This window comes from Acromyrmex echinatior, chromosome 11 (assembly GCF_024713525.1).
Source record: "Acromyrmex echinatior isolate Ae372 chromosome 11, ASM2471352v2, whole genome shotgun sequence".
In the NCBI taxonomy this organism is placed as follows: domain Eukaryota; kingdom Metazoa; phylum Arthropoda; class Insecta; order Hymenoptera; family Formicidae; genus Acromyrmex; species Acromyrmex echinatior.
In genome coordinates, this window is record NC_141862.1 from 9,904,080 (window position 1) to 9,921,011 (window position 16,932).

Here is a 16,932-nt window from a genome sequence, read left to right on the forward strand (position 1 = left end):
TTCTAAAAAATATGAGTGTGGATTTAACTTTATGTGGTAATTACATAATTTTCATCATATTGACGTTATATCAATATCATGATATGGATTTAAAACTCGAATTAATCCCTGGTGTGTTAAAATTCACACCCATATTTTTTAGTATACAATTTTAACAATCTCGACTACGATTAATTGGTTCATTTATTGTTTAATTTATTGCTCATATTTCCGTGTGCTACAGCTCTAAAATAAATTAGAAATTATCGATCTTGGAAAATGATGCTACCAAATATTATACGATGATTGCATTTGCGATATTTGTACGCATTACAAATCCTATACAATCAAATTCTGTGATTCAATTATCATTGCGGCATCGTACTGCGAAACGAAAAGAATTCCAAATATTTAAAGTGAGATTTCTCGCGTTGGACGAGAAATTATCGTAGACAACACGCAATATCTAGAAATATGATGTTCTTTAGATATCTTTTAATCCAATAATTCAAGTTAATTCTTATATTTCAAGACTTCGTCTTAAGTAATAAGATGTTAATACTGTTCTATGATTGTCTTATGAGTGTACTTAAAACGATCTTAAATATAAAATCCGACTATGAATACCTGTCATAGACATGTATCTCTCAAAAGACGTCTTTATGATCTCTTTATGACACCTTTTAGACATACATGTAATCTAGGATTTTACATTCCAATTGGGAAAAGTACTCAATGCTGTTGACGCATTCATAGAGCACAGAAATATCCAGAGATCGACTTTAATTTAACGAATATTTCCGCGGTAAATAAATAAATATCGATCGCGCGCTGGCTTGAAGTCGCGGAGGAAGCTCCACAGCGAGGCAGCGAGGCAACGAGCAAGCCGGCGAGCGCTACGTTGGAAACCCGAACGCCCCGAACCGAACGCGACACACACACATATACACACACACACCACACTCGGCGCACGCTCTCGCGCTCACACAGCTATATTTAGCTATATTCTCTCTGAAGCGGCTCAAGGTCACAGCGCTTGGATTGGTTCGCGCGATAAAGCGCCTCGTCCCTCGTACGCTCGCTCGCTCGTTCGCTTGCTTGCTTGCTCGCTTGCTTGCTCGCTTGCTCGCTGCCTTCCTTCGACCGTGTCCGCACGTCAGAGCGGCGCGACATTGTCACGAGGTGCATGGCGAGCGGGGAAAGAGACGAGAGCTGGCCGGTGAGAAGGCAAGAGAGATAAAGACAAAGAGAAAGAGAGAGAGAGGAGAGAGAGATGAAAATGAGAGCCCCACGTGTTCCGCGCGTAACATCACGTTCGGCGCGATGTTGGCACACGAATCGTGTAGCAGTTACGCGATACCCCTCGAGCTGTGTGGATGTCGTCAATTTCTCTCATAAGGCGGCACCGAGTGTGGCGGCGATGCGATGACGCGCTCTCGAATCGCGCGGCAGGATTTTCCGTTTTCGGAATCGTCACCACGACATCACGAGCATATCTGAGCACACATTATATTCCTCCCCCCCCTCTTCCTTCTTTTCGCTGAGAAACTTATGATTTTTAGTCAGCGAAACGAGTGGACAATAAAGAATACGAATGGAAATTTATGTTGTGAAATGTAACCAATGATCTTTTTGAAGCTTTCGCGATGTATTGGAAGTTTCTTGGTTACCTCTTATCGTCGACTTTGTTAGTAACGAAATCGCGACATTGCTCGCAACAACGGAAGGGAATTCGTTAACATATCTTAATTTTGATTAAGGAATTAATGCTTTTTTTCATTCTCTCATTGTTCCATCGCGAGAATTGAAAGAAGAGTAGATAAGAATAGAAAGGCACAAATATAGGAAGATTGAATTGATTTAAAAATAGTCTCTAACGTGCCACAGAAAATCCATATAGGTAACACACTTCTACGAGAATTTCTTTTTAGTTCAGTTATATTTGTTGATTAATTTTAGTAAGGAAATTATATATTAAGTAAAAGAGAGAGAAGGGCTGCAAATAAATCGAGACTAGGTCTTTATGCCTAATAATATTTTATATATAAATTTTAAAAATATCTTGCAATTATCGGACTTGAAATTACATACTGAAATAATATTATAAATTAAATTAGCTATTAAATAATATCCCCTCTCTCCTCCAAGCTCGTACGCCTAGAAAAATATAATCGCTATAAATATAGTCTACATATACATAATGCTAATAATCAATATCTGTATCTATATTAATTGCATCATGTAATTGGCACGAAATGCCAGGGTATTTGCCTCCAAGAAATCATATTCTCAACCTCCTCATGTTTTTAGTTCTTTTGCATCTGTCAGATATATGACACTTTTTGCGAGTCATCATGCTTGACTCTGAAGACTTGCAGTATTATTTATTTGCTGTTTTTTTTTTCGTACACTTTGATCCTCATCTATGTTTGCAAATCGAAGGGTTTTCAATGTCATCGTCATCTGAACGTAATCGGAATTACATGTATCGCGAGAAGTCGCGACTCGATCTTATGCAACTCTCCCCGTTGGCGACACTTTGCTGACTCGTCGTTTTATTCATGAAAAAAAAAGAAATATTCCCGGAAATTTTTAGCTCGTCCAATATAAACCTTTTATATCTATCTTTGTAACAATCTATACAGAGTGATCCAGTATTCTAAAATATTTTAAGAAGCTATTCCTTACATTTTTTAAAATTTAAAACAAAAAATTTATATGTCCGAAACGGCAATTAGTTTCAAAGATATGGATATCAAAATTGAAGAAAAAAGGAAACTTTCAAAAATTTCGAAATTCACTCGAATTATTTTGTTGAAATTTCATGTATGTTTCAAGAAAGAACATAAAGGCTCATCTTTTGAAGACATTTATATTTTTAAATACAAAGTAAAAGAAATTTAATTTTCGTCTTGAATTAAAATATGAGAAATCATCTCTCTTAAAATCTCTTAAAATAATTAAGAATCACCCTATATATATTTATATATTTATAAAATAGTTAAAGACCATCCTGAAATATTTACGATGAAAGGGAAAAATAATTTAGCGAGTAGATACAATTTCAATAGTATGCAATAGTATTCAGTTTTATACTCTAGACTTTTAATAGACTAATAGATTTTTAAGATACGATAAAAATGAATTCTGATATATGAGTGCAATCAGAAAATACAACAAGCATTGACAATCGCTAATTGGAGTGCACGTGTAGGTCTACTAATTATATACGTTCTCCGGATTAAGAGAGTCGATCCCTCGACAGTAGTATTCGTTCCGTTTGATGTGTTTGCGATTCCATACACAAAAACGATTTAAAAAACCGTCACAGTAAAATAAGAATTCACATGAATATCTCTATGTATAATACATCAATGTATCGACTCAACGGCTTTTTCGTTGATGTGGCAAAAAAAAAACCATTCGTGCGCGCGACACGCGTGATATGAAGAGGCGAAGGAAATCGAATACAAATGATTCAGCTAGAGCGTTCTCTGACAGCACAGTCTATTATTAATCTTTTTTCCTCGTTTTTCAATATTTCGGTCCATGTTTTCGTTTCAGTCAGAATCACGTCATAATTAATGTTACACATTGGCTATTATTTACATATTTTTCTCACGCTTTTGCGTCACGCTGCAATTTTCCCCGCAAAGTCGCAATGATATCGCCTCGACGAAAATCTTCCCGCGCCGCTCGCTCGATGTAAATCGAACGTTCGATAACGGATGGTAGTGAGAGAAGGAGAGAGCGAGCGAGCGAACGAGGGTCGATCTGGCAACCGCGCCGCGCGGCAGTGCCGGAATTGAATTTCAAGCGCCCGAGGGACAGAGGGGGCGGACCGACCGGCGCGGCCCTTTCTCTTTTGTATAGGGGGCACGAGGCGCATAACGGTGAGTCGACGGCCATGTTGCCGAGGCTTATACTCGGCATGTCCGTTTACCTGCCTGCCTGCCTGCCTGCCTGCCTGGTCTGCCTGCCTGCCTGCCTGCCTGCCTGCCTGGCCTGCCTGCTTGCTGCTTGCTTTCCTATCTGTCTGGCCTACGTGCCTGTGCCTATATTCCACACAATCGCTTCTCTTCGCTTCGCTCCGTTCCACTCCGCTTCACGGGGCTCCGTCTGTAGCAGGCAGAAAGGAAAAGGCATTATCACAGTTTTAAGGACGATCGAATCTCCGGCAGCCCGAGTCGTTTAAATTTAGGAACGCTCGAATACTCGAGTTATTTCGGAAAAAAGTAGCGAGACGGTGGAAAGCGGGGCGTCAAGATGCAGAAAGACGCTCCTGGGAAAACTCAATGTTCCCTTCACCTTTATCGCCTTATTCTTTGCCGTATCTTTATCTATATTACTTAGAAAGTGGGTCCCTCTATGGGACTTATTGAACGCACAGGAAGTCGGAATTTGAATGTATACTCTGAAGAAAAAATACTCGAACGAATTTACTTTGTCGTAAAATTTTGAAAAATTGTTACAATGTTTATTTAAGTTGTTGTTAAACTTTGGCAAATATTTCTGTATAATTATTCTAGCATATAAGAATATTTTAAATAAGCTTATTTTAAATATATTTAAGTCACATCGGGTAGTCACGCGATGTGATTTTTTTTTAATGATTTTTCAAAATTACTTCAGATCTTTAAAAAATTTTTTAATTTATCATTTGAAATTACTTTCCTCTATCAAAAATTGAACTCTTTGTAAAAAAATTGCATTTGTGTATCTTTGACCTTTCAAGAGATTTATACGCGCTGTATCTTTGACCTTTCACGATTTCTCTGCAGAAGAACGAAAATTATTTTCAAAGTCAGAGTGCGCGTTCAATTTCTTTTTTTCGTATCGCCCCGCCATCTGATTTTGGAATTTAAACAACACGGAATGCTTCTCAGTTTTGATAAATCGCCGTCCAACACGCTCTACTGGATGTTTCAAAAAAACACGGTTCATCAGCGCTACATCTTTATCTTACACGCGAGCAAGATGATAAAATTTGGCAAATGTGCACACCGACATATCATCTGAACGCAGCTGCGTAAGATTCACTCTTCGAAAATCAGCCTCAAGCGACTGCCAGAAACAGTCGACCATTTCAGTCGTGGGACATCCGTTCGCAAAGTATACATGCGTCCCTGTACAGGCAGCTGTATAATATAACTTTAGCTCAAATAACCATTGCTGTAACAATTGTATCAAATTTTCTTAAACTTTTGATTATCTTGTTTGTTAATTTCTGGTTGTATACAAGAAAAGATAAAAGAGACAAAATAATAAAAAAGAAGCGTACCTACAGCGAATCTATTCTACAGTTTTCTACGGATACATGCGCGTTGGGTACCTAGATACTTTATATAGTAACGTATGTATAAACTTCAAAAATAAATTCGAGCGTCTTCTCTCTCGGTTTACTGCTCCGAGTAATTACTTGTTTATGACCTTACACAATAATCGCCAGTAACTTCGGAGCTTATCGGGCACGCGATAACGAAGGTAATTACGCCATTATCGCGTTAATTTTGTAAAATCTATTATTGATAATAAAAGAAATATCTCGCCGTGGAAATTTCTATCTGTTTTTACATTCTCGGAGCAACAACGGTGGAACAACTCCGAGTTATTTTATCCATCCCTGAACACCGTGTCTCCACTGATCCTCCAGCACGGCGCCATGGAGGGGGGCGCAATGCGCAGCTGACGGTGGATGCGGTGTCCGGACGTACGAACACGACGAGGGGAGGAATGGCTCGTTCGTTCGTTCGTTCGTGCGTTCTCTCACTCGCTCGCTCGCTTGTCAGAAGTGGTCATCGGGGACAGGAGAGGGTCTGGCGGGGTGCCAATCGCGACGGCGGCGGCGAGCAACGGCGCTGCCCTCGCTCGGCCGGTCGATGTACTACGGCCACACACACACACACGTGCGCGCGCGACGGAGCGAACGATTGGCTGTTCGGGTTGGCTGGCTGTAATACATGCGTTTCCTTCGTTTCCTCCGCGTTCCCGTTTTCGAGACCATTCGAGACAGAAACAGGGGTGCGCTCGCCGCTCTGTTCTGCTGACGTGCGCGCGCTCGCGTGCACAAATGGGACGCATGCACACGCACGCACACACACGCATCGACGCAGTCGTATACGACTTTTCGTCGATCTATCGACGTTATTTGCGAATGCAATCGATGATCGTCGACCTCATCGCGGATCTCGTCGCGATATTCCCGTCGCGATATGAAGAAAAAGGAAATATCGACGTCGAGCTAGCGATAAAGGCGAACATCAAGCGAGACAACGGGAGTGGTGGAGAGGGAGAGAAAGAGAAGGAGGGGGAAGGGAGAGAGAAAGATAGTCTGAGAGAGACCGTGCTCGACCAATCGCCGCTTTCTGTGGCTCCGTCGTCGATGAGGCGGTCGTCGCGCAACGTAACCTCAGTCGCTTACGTGGAAACACGCCTGTCGGGCGACGTTGGTAGAAAATCGAGCGATCGTAGCTTATAATATATACTAAGCAGATACGGATATTTATTGTACGACTCCGCGCGAAGAAACGCGCTATTCCATCGCTGTTCTTTCTCTTTCTTTCTCTGTCTCTGCGTGCGTGCCTACGTTCACAGCGTTACGAATCATCGGTGCCTTCGTGCGCGCGCGAGAGTATCCAGTGAGCACAGAAAAGAATCACGTTGTAATCCGCGACGAGAGACACGCACGCGAGGAACGACGGAGAGTCACGTTGATACCGCTTATTGTCAAGCAGAGAAGGATAGGGAGCGGAGTACGTGCTCTGCGTGCGAGAAGGAAAAAAAGAGGAGAGGCGCGCTGAACCGTTCAGTTGGAGAAAGGAGCTGCTCCGTGAAAATCTCGCGCTCCCCTCCGACACACTACACAAAGTGTCGAAGGCACGTCGCCGCGTGTGTTCGACCGAATTTCGCGGCCCCGTGAGAGCGAGCGAGATCGACGTGGTGCGAAAGGGAGAGGGAGTGAGAGAGAAAGAGAGAGAGAGAGAGGAGAGGAAAAAAAGAGAGGTAGACGCGTAAGAGATATATAGGCGCAATCAAAGGCGGTAGACAAGGACATCGCGGTAGCGAGGAGAAGGACACGGAACGGGCGTGGAAGGGAGAGCGGAATAAGCGGCGATCAAGTGGGAGAGATACGGACTCCGTGGGAGCGAGACGGTAAGCGAGCGAGAGCGAGAGAGAGGGGACGAGCCGGAGCCGTCGGAGCGGAGCGAGAGAAACGGATAGCGACTCGGTGGAGAAAGCGTGACAGACATATTCCCAGTAGAGCGAAAGAAGGGAGTAGGGGGACGCACGGGAGTGTTTCCCAGTGCGTGAGAGAGACGAAGCAACGAGCACTTTGGAGAGGGAGCGAGGCGCAGTCAGGTTAGAGTGGGAATAGAGGCGCAACCCGAGCGGTGCTGCCGCCTATTGGCAACGTCGCGTCGGCTCCCCACCCGGGCCAGTGTCGAGCGAGATCCGACAGAGAGTTCTTACGACAGTGTGATTTTCTCTCGTGTAGTCGCACAGTGTCTGGGAGGACAGTTTCGTTCTGAATACGTTCGAGATACATTTTATCCATTCGTACTCTTTTTTTTTTTAAACGCACGTCAAGCGGAGAGAGAAGGAAAGAGAAAGAGAAAGAGAGAAAAGGGAGCAATCGACTCCCCTGCCGAAAAGAAAAAGAAACGTACAGTGATAGTTATCTTTTTATTCAACATTTTCGTTAAAATTCTACGTCCGTGCAGACGCAGGCTACGAATCTTTCCGTTCGCGAGAGAGTCGAGAGAGCCGTAACGTCTCGGTACGCGGCTCTCCCACCACCGTCATCGATTTCCCACGCGACGCGCTTACTCGCGCCGCACTGGTGAGGGAATTCGCGAGGGTGAAGTAGGATTCCTCGGCAAAGAGCAGACGAGACGCGGCAACGCCGCCCGTGGCAGCGGCGGCGGCGGCGGTGGTAACAGCGAGAGAACAGCGAGCAGCGGCGGCGGCATCAGCAACGGGAACGGCCGACGCGATTTACGGAGCAACGGCAATAGGCGGCGCTGGTGCTGCGCCCCGACGGCCGTCGATCGAAGCCCGCGTTATCGCAATGGCTTCCGTGAAAGACACAGCGACTTTCTTCGCGGAGGGCACCGCGACGCAGTTCGAACACGTTCTCAAACTTTATCCGCAGGCGCTGCGCCTCAAGGCCGATCACAAGTCGAAAAAACCTGAAGAGCTGATCAAGCTAGACAATTGGTAAGTACGGCTTAATGTACTCTGCGACGGCGGACGCACAACGACGCTGTCATTTCCCCTCCAAGCGTGTATGCATGTGTGTGTGTAAGAGAGAGAGAGAATGTGCGTGCGCGCGCGTGTATGTGTGTGTGCGTGTGCGAGAAAGAAAAGGAACGAGCGAGATAGAGAGAAGGAGGTAATAGCGTGAGGAAGAAAGAGAGAGGGAGAGAGAGGGAGAACGCGCTGCCGTCGCTGATGGGCCGCCGACATTACGGCGGCCCGAGGGAGGAAACGGCGCTCTACCACGGGGCGCACGCGGGACAATGAACCCGCTTCGCACTGCTCTTCGCGAGCGAGCGAGCGAAGCGAGAGAGCGGCAACGCCGCGCGTGTGCGCGCCCGTATGTCACCCTCGCGGCTCACTCTTGTCGAGAATCGAGGGGGATTTACCCCGCGGACTTCTCATGGACAGATTCTCGCCGTCACGTGGTCAGCTGTCCCGCGATAGAATGATACTCCGAACAAGTAGATACAAAAAAAATGCAAATCCCATTTTTTCCCCTTTTTTTAGTTTCTGGTCATGAACAAATGAAACTAGGTCGATGAGGAATGCGATTGCCGGAGATTATTATTCTTTTTTTTATCTCATCTAATTGATCGAAGATTTTTTTAGAAAAGATAAAGAGATAAAAGAAAGGAATAAATAAATCACCCGCGTATATACGTGTGGAAATATATAATTGTATGTTATGTATTTATAGTGTATATTCATTAAAGAAATGTTTTATATTTGCATTTTTTATTTATATAAATAAGTTGCAGCGCGTGCGTTAATTATTTGTGTAAGTAACATGTAAAACGAGCGGAATTGAAATGTAGATAATTTCCTGTTTCATCGCTGATATGATTATTGATTTTGACAAAATGATTAATCTATACGTGATGTAATTACATTCGTAATATTTACAAAAAATTTAAAAAGATGGATTAATCAAAAGGATTGCGTAATTCGTGATATCACGCAAAGAATGTTTATTTATATAATGATTCATTACTCGTTCTGTTTATGAATAATTATCTGTTTATAAAGAAATCCGTTGATTAATAGAACACTTTAAATAATTGACGATATTAGATTAAGGGGTTTTTAGATTATATATTATAATAATATTAATAAGCTAGCTCCTTTCTCTCACAGAAATTTAATTCTAGTTAATTTATTACTAAAAGACAGTAATTAATTATTTATTTGAAGTGCTAAAAGTATTGCAGTGCTTTTAATACTTAAAATAAGTTATTAATTACTGTCTTTTAATATTAGTCAATATTAGATTTCTATCTAAAGAATTACGGTCGACACTTAAGTAATATATAATATTAATTTATTTTTAAAAAACAATTTCGGCAATCTAAAATTTATTAAAAAAAGATTTCAGAATTTTATTTTGTAAATTTTATGAAGCTAAATTCATGGGTCATAATTAAAATGAATATATAAATTTTTGCTTTTACTTTCGAAAATTTAATATTCTTAGATCCACAGGACAATTTTGAGACTGTAGACCTTTGGATCTAAGAATTTAAAGTGCGCCAAGGATATACTTACAGTATGCGATATTTAAGAACAAAGGAACTTCAAGAACCGATATAATACTTAGAAAAAAAATATCAAACGAATTTAAATAGAACAAAATTCAGAAACATAAAACTGTAGATTACGAATCTTAATAGGATCGTATGTTATATTCTTATTTAAGAATCTAAGGATTTAAGGATCTAAGGAGATCATGGGATCCACCAAAAAATGGGAACTCCTCTTCAAAGTACTGAACAGCTTCCAATACGTGGCTTTAATAACTTCTCGTGACTCTCCTATTTTTAACTTAAATAATTTATTTTAAAAGAATCGATAATCGTTAAAGAGTTTCCGTTAATATTAGATAAAGAATATTATTATATTATTAATAAGTAATGAATAAATAATTTTTATAAAATCCAAAATTTAATCACGATTTAAGACAATCCCTTTTAAAGATGATAAAAATAAAAAATATCTCGATAAAAAAATTAATTTTAAAAGGATAATTTCTTCATAACTGTTCTGAACGCGTTTAAATATCAATTTCATTGAAAATAATGAATGAATAAATCTACATAGGAAGTAAAAGAACAGTCTATGAAAAAAAGCAAGATATAAATACATTTTTTTCTTCATTAATCTCGTGATAAGCTCATATTGTTTGTTTTCGCAGGCGTGATGGGATCGAACAAGATCATTTTATCAATCGCAATATATTGCGATGAGACTGTAAGAAAAAGAGGTATACACAGGGAACAGTGATAGAACGAACGAGTAAGAGGCTGGTGTTGAATAGGGGGAGAGGGAGGACAGACTTTACGCGCCAGTTTCTTCCGTGTTGCAGAAGCGACGGCGAGGGCGACGGAGGGGTCAGGAGAAGTGGAGTACCGTTGTTTTCATTCCCATTGAGGCCAGTTTGTGTCAAGGCTGCTTTTCCACGGTGCCAAGTCGTGTGCGGATATGCGGTATTACGAGGTGCAGCGCGCGTTTCAACTTTGTGAAACGTTGCTATTTGGCTCGGAAAATATTGAAAATATCTCTTTAAAGAGTAAACGCGGACATGGGAATTTATTTGAAAAAAAAAAACGGAAGAGTTACAGAGAGGAAAAAACACGGTAGAGACGCAGGGAGGAAAAATATACGGCACTTTTAACGATGCGCGTTAAAAAAACGGCTCGTGGAGCAATTATCACCTTTGAAATTGATTTCTTTGCTTCGGAAAGAGTGAATTTTCAAATTTTGGAGATACAGATTTAATTTCAAAATTTCTATATGTGATTAAGCGTTTTATATATTTTATCGAACGATTTTTTAATAATTTTTAACTTAAATAAGAAAAGAGATCGTCATCGCGCTGTATAATAATCGCTGACTATTTATTTAATACGTATTTCTGTAATAAGAATTATCGAAAACCTTACTTAATATATAAATTTTAGTTGATTTATAAATTATAATTGATTTTGAACAGATTTCGCAAGATAACATAATATGCGCGTTGCAAATTTAATAATTTCCCGGGCAAATGCGAGATTTTCTGAAAGTATATTGAATAATGATAAATCCCGCTTATTTGCAATAACATTGAAATCCGATTTATTATTTTGCGAAATTCGGTACAAAATAATACGAATTATCCTAATAATTTGTCAGCATGGAAAAAAGTATAAAAAATGAGCATGTGATCTTTCAATCTTGATTATTCTTTCGAATTATTCGGATCCTTAAATCTTTTGATTTTTCAATTCTAATAGCACTTAGGCTTTCTTTAATTTTACAATGTTACGTTTCTTCAATTTTGCAACAGCCTTCAGTTTTATAATTGGCATTCTACATGAACTGGAAATTGAGAAAATTCACAAAAATATTAGGTACCAAAACCTGCCTTGACCGAATATGGTTTCCTTTCACTCATTTATGTTAAATCTTTCTTGATCCATCTGAAATAGCATCTATAGTGAGATTTTAAGATTTAAAACTTAAGCTTTAAGCCTCAAGCTGTAAGAAACTAGCCAATCACAGTCGAATATGAGGAGAATAATCTCTGATTGGTCAATTTATTATGGCTTGAGGCTTAAAGATTATGCTTTACGCTTTAAAGTCTGATTGTAGACGCCGCTTTGATAGTCTTCAATTTTATAATATTAGTTTCCATTGTTCCTATGATAGTTTTGAGTATTTGTATTCCGGTTGTAATGGGTATTGAGAAAGGAAGACGGAACGTCACAGTGCGAATCCACGTGTGATCCACGTGCGCGATAAAGATGGATACCCTCCAATCGTTGACGAGGGGCGTGTCGAGTTTCTTGCGGCAGCGTTTGTATTTTTAATCGAGCCTTTAACGAATTCCTGTATTCCGCAGCAGCGACGGCGGCGGCGCGATTACGTCACGCCTGTTCGTTCGCTCATGCGTACGCGAGACTGTGTGTGTGTGTGTGTGTGTGTGTGTGTGTGTGTGTGTGTGTGTGTGTGTGTGTGTGTGTGTGTGTGTGTGTGTGTGTGTGTGTGTGTGTGTGTGTGTGTGTGTATATGTGGGCTTGTGCGCGCTCCTCCTCTTAACTTGAACGATAGATCAATCTTGATCGCACGGATCTTGTTGTTTGTATTGGCAGGTATCAGAATGAGCTTCCGAAGAAGATCAAGGCACGCGGCAAGGACGCGCATCTCAATCACGAGGAGCTGGTACAGACGATGAAATGGAAGCAAATAGTAAGCTGCTTTTTCCTTGTTTGGTCAACTGCGCCGAGGATCGGACTCCGCCGAGTTTGAACACGATTTTATCTGTATTAAATTTTAACGAATTTTATTAACTAAAAAATAGCGAATTTTATCAACTGCTTTAATGACAGTCGAGCGGTGCGAGAACAATGATGTGAAATACTATTGTTATCTCTTTTGGTACATACGCGATTCGGAAGAAAAAGGATATTGTAACTTATAATTTATGGACTGCGCGAAACCAGTTCTCATGGATAAAAAGATTACACTGATAGAGAAGAGTAAAGAAATCGATTTAGAACAAAAAAAAATGATATTATTTCCGTGGAAATATAATCATCGAAGAAGATTTATATTTATTATACGTAATTTATACCTTTAAAGTAATTAGTTTGATCTTAAACTTGTAAGGTTTGGATTTGGCGGAGACTGAATCTCTGAACATAGCAACATCTCGATGGATCTAAATAGAAAGATTTTTGTAAAACCTGATCCAGGATCCATCTAGATGTTCCAACGGGTGCTTGACTGCCATTTTGTTTTCAGCGCGGCAAGTTCTACCCACAGCTGTCTTACCTGGTGAAGGTGAACACACCGCGCGCCGTGATGGCAGAAACAAAGAAGGCGTTCAAGAAGCTCCCAAATCTCGAGCAAGCGATCACGGCGCTGTCGAATCTGAAAGGCGTCGGTACCACGATGGCATCGGCCCTGCTCGCCGCGGCGTCACCGGAGAACGCGCCCTTTATGGCGGACGAGTGCCTGATGGCGATACCGGAGATCGAGGGTATCGATTACACCACTAAGGAATACTTAAACTTTGTCCAGCACATTCAGAACACCGTCGAGAGGCTGAACAAACAGGGTAAGCGATTATGAATCACTACTTGCCGCATGCGCGCAATCCCAGAGTCGCGCACGTTTATCGTATCGAGTCCTTGGAATGAGATTCTCATTTCTCCATGGCCGAGGTTTCTCATCGTCAGATTCTTGAATACCTCTCTAATTTTATATTTCCGTACTTTCAAGTAAAATATTACATATTACTGTATTTCCTTGAATTTAATAACATTGTCATTATCACTTGTTTCATAACTAAATCCTTGGATTTTATATTTTTACAACATTCCTTTACAAAAGAAGGATTTAGTTTTTGAAATGTCATGAAAAATGTTTTCTTTGTTCCAGCGTCAAATGGCAAGACATGGAGCCCACATAGAGTCGAACTGGCGTTGTGGACACATTATGTGGCGTCCGAGCTGAAGCCGGAACTGCTCGACGGCATTCCGGGCTCGACAGAGAACGGCAATTCGCACAGTGCCAGCAACGGCGAGGCGACAGAGCCGTCGGATGACAGTAATCAAGAAACGGTGGCGAATGGCAAAGACACGCCGGCGGCACTCGATCCGGCGGCGATCGATGAGAACAGCACGACGACATCCTTTACCGAGGACTCGATGGACAAACCGGCGACACCAATCACCGCCAGCGATCATCCCGTCGTGGGCGCCAGCGAGGACACAAATGATTCCCTCATTACCAATGACAGCAGCAACAACGCGACGCCACGACCTACCGATAGCGAGGACACCGAAGAAGACTCGCAGGATGCGCAGGAACCGCCCACCAAGAAGAGCAAGAAGTGACCCGATCGGCTCGGTGACGCGACGAGCAACAACGTCAGCACTTTCGTGCCCGCCAGAAGTCTGTCGATCATCGCGGCACCGCGTCGTCGATTCTGAATCATCAAACGGATGATGGGACGACGGACGGACGGACGGATAGGTAGTATAGAGATGGATGCACGGACGGACGGACGGACGCGGATGGATGGATGAATTACTCTATTGCGCGATTGCTTGGACGGAGCACAGCCGCTCACTTCATCCTCGACTCTTGCTGAAGAAGAGAGAAAAAGAGAGGAAAGAAGAGGAGGATTCGCATGACCCCGGAGATTCGGATGGAGATTCTGGGATCCTCGAATCCTCGAGTTCTCTCACTTTGTTTTCTCTCCTCTTTCAAATCCTTCCCGCATCTTGCCCACGGTCTCGTTATATCTCATTTCTTTACGCTCCTCCCGTTCTGGTAACGATTTTTACCAAGTGACCGGACGAGTTCGTATCCTCGTCTGACGACTGCTGGATCCTCGCCGTTGTTGTTGTTGTTCGGACAATTTCGCGCGTTCACACAATGTCAACAAGAGTTTTGCACCACCTTTTGATTATGGATCTCCTGTATAAAGTATGTTGGAGCGGACGAGGAAACGTGAAAGTATATACTCAGTGTTGTTAGAAATAAAGGACCTTTCACGAATCTAGTGATAAGCCTTTGTATCCCTGGCACTCTTGACGGGTTTTTAATTGTCTTTTTCGTTTTTTTTTCTTTTTTTTTCGATCGATATGTCATTCCCGAGGCGTTTAATACTTACGGTATTTAGGATTTTTGTTTCTTTGAATTACATTAAGCACTTTGGATTTTAGAATTTGAGAAGATTTAAAGGTTTGAAGAAATTGATTTCTATAATTTGAGAAGATAAAGCTTTAAAGTTTTCAAAATTGATAATTTAAATAGAATTATTATGTTTATAGAATTTCGAGAGAATTTTATCGATAATTTTTTTTTGTTGAATATTTGCGTTATTGAATCCTTGAATTGCCGATTCTCCGAATACTCGAACGCCTCTTCTTCCACGGCTCCTCGTTCACTGCTCTTCAAACACAACTGAAACTGCCGTTCTACAAACAAGAAGATGATGCAAAACTTTCTTGATACACATCGTCCACTTTCTAATTCACCCTTCGTGATGTCGCATGTCGTAAATAATTAACGAGACTCCCCCTCGTGATGTTCTATTTATCATCGTAGCAACTTTTTGTTGAAGTATCTACGATCGTCACAAAGTATTCGACGCACGTATTTTTTTTTAATATCTCCGAGGTCAATAATTCGATCAATTTCAAAGAATGTTTTCGTAAAGCGATCTTGCATATTTACGCGTAAACCGTGAACTCTACGAATAGAGTGAAGCCGTGACTTCATATGCGACGTTTATATGCATATGCAATAAGAAGCAGAGATACATTTTTTATTTTCCATCTACTCCGAAATTGCATACAATGCGATAATGAGATGATTTTACGCGCGTAAATATTCAGCATCGACACGAAGCTCCGTGAATTCTTCGAAAGATTTCAGTTCTTCGTATCCTAGACGTTTAGAGACGGCAGTTTTCAGTTTTCTCGACAATTAAATTTAATATATTCTTAAATTTGTGGAATTCTTGAAAGGAATCTACGAATTGTAGAACCGTAAATTAATTTCAGGATGCGTGCGTCACTTTCAGTTAATCGATATTCGATCACGCCTTATTAGTCTCGCGCGACGTGAGTCAATGCAGCGGAGTTCTCGAATCATTCCTTCGGAAGCGACAATTATTGTTGAAAGGAGAAGGAAAAGGAGAGGAAGAGAGAGATTGGGTGAAATGTATGTGAATGAGGAGAGGAGGAAGAAGAGAGCAAAGCACTCCGTGAGTAGCAAAAATAAGGGCAGAGGAAATACTGGACACAATGATAATATTAATATTAATAATAATGATAAATAATAATTATTATAATTATAATTATTATATATAATACCGAATCATTACCATAATTTATATACCTAATGAGAAAACTGCATGTCAGAGTGATGCATGGAGTAAACCAAATACCTTGTAAGTAAAAAAAACTTTAGAAAGAAATAAAAGTAATGCTTTCAGTCCATCAAGCTCAGTAAAATAGCGTCCGGCCTGCGATATACTTCTACGCGCGCATAGTTCTTAAGAATATTCTAATTATTTAAGTACTTAGTACGTATCTATTCAAGAGTTCATTTGAAGAACATTATTATTATCGAAACTTTCTCTGATCTTGGAACTCTGAATTTTGTTGTTATAAATACTTTAATGAACACGTTTGAAGCCTTCAAATTTTTAGCTTTTGAATTTTCATAGTCTTCAACTTTTACATCAAAAAAAAAAAAATAATAATCGACATCCTTTTTTTCACCTCTGTCCCATAGTCCACTTTTTAAATCATTTATTTTGCAAACACCGTTCGTTTCTTTTTACGAAAATTAATCTTCGAAGAAAGTTTAACAAGTGCTTACGCTAGGGAAAGTGAAATTATAATTATTTTATTCATGAGAATATTATCCTATTCTAAGAATCTAGACATTCTTTAGAATCTAGACACATATAAATATGATTTTAAAATCACGTTACCGAGATTCTATTAATTTCGATTTGTCTTTAATTTGTAGTTAATTATACTATATTAATCTTTTGCAGCTTTACAGTTACAAAACTTATATACGCATGATTTTTATCGCATTTCAATAGGATATCTTACCAAATAATTTCATAAAGATTGAAAACGAAGGGTACAAAAAGTGGAAAACACGCGTAAGTAATCGCAGGGCAAGAAA

General features: G+C 40.7%; 1 protein-coding gene and 1 long non-coding RNA gene across 2 annotated transcripts; one reads left to right on the plus strand and one right to left on the minus strand.

Moving 5' to 3' along the window:
- Positions 1-1,899: 1,899 nt before the first annotated feature.
- LOC147908135 (uncharacterized) lies at positions 1,900-5,495 on the minus strand. Its single transcript, XR_015546747.1, has 2 exons — positions 5,415-5,495; positions 1,900-4,098 (listed from the first exon to the last, which is right to left on the minus strand). It is a non-coding gene; the product is annotated as an uncharacterized LOC147908135 (long non-coding RNA).
- An 848-nt stretch (positions 5,496-6,343) lies between these two features.
- On the plus strand, positions 6,344-16,229 carry Amun (protein amun). Its single transcript, XM_011060232.2, has 4 exons — positions 6,344-8,196; positions 12,366-12,462; positions 13,018-13,333; positions 13,657-16,229. Exons 1-4 carry the CDS (start codon positions 8,048-8,050, stop codon positions 14,112-14,114), a joined length of 1,020 nt encoding a protein of 339 aa, XP_011058534.1. The 5' UTR covers positions 6,344-8,047; the 3' UTR covers positions 14,115-16,229.
- The last annotated feature ends 703 nt before the right edge of the window (positions 16,230-16,932 follow it).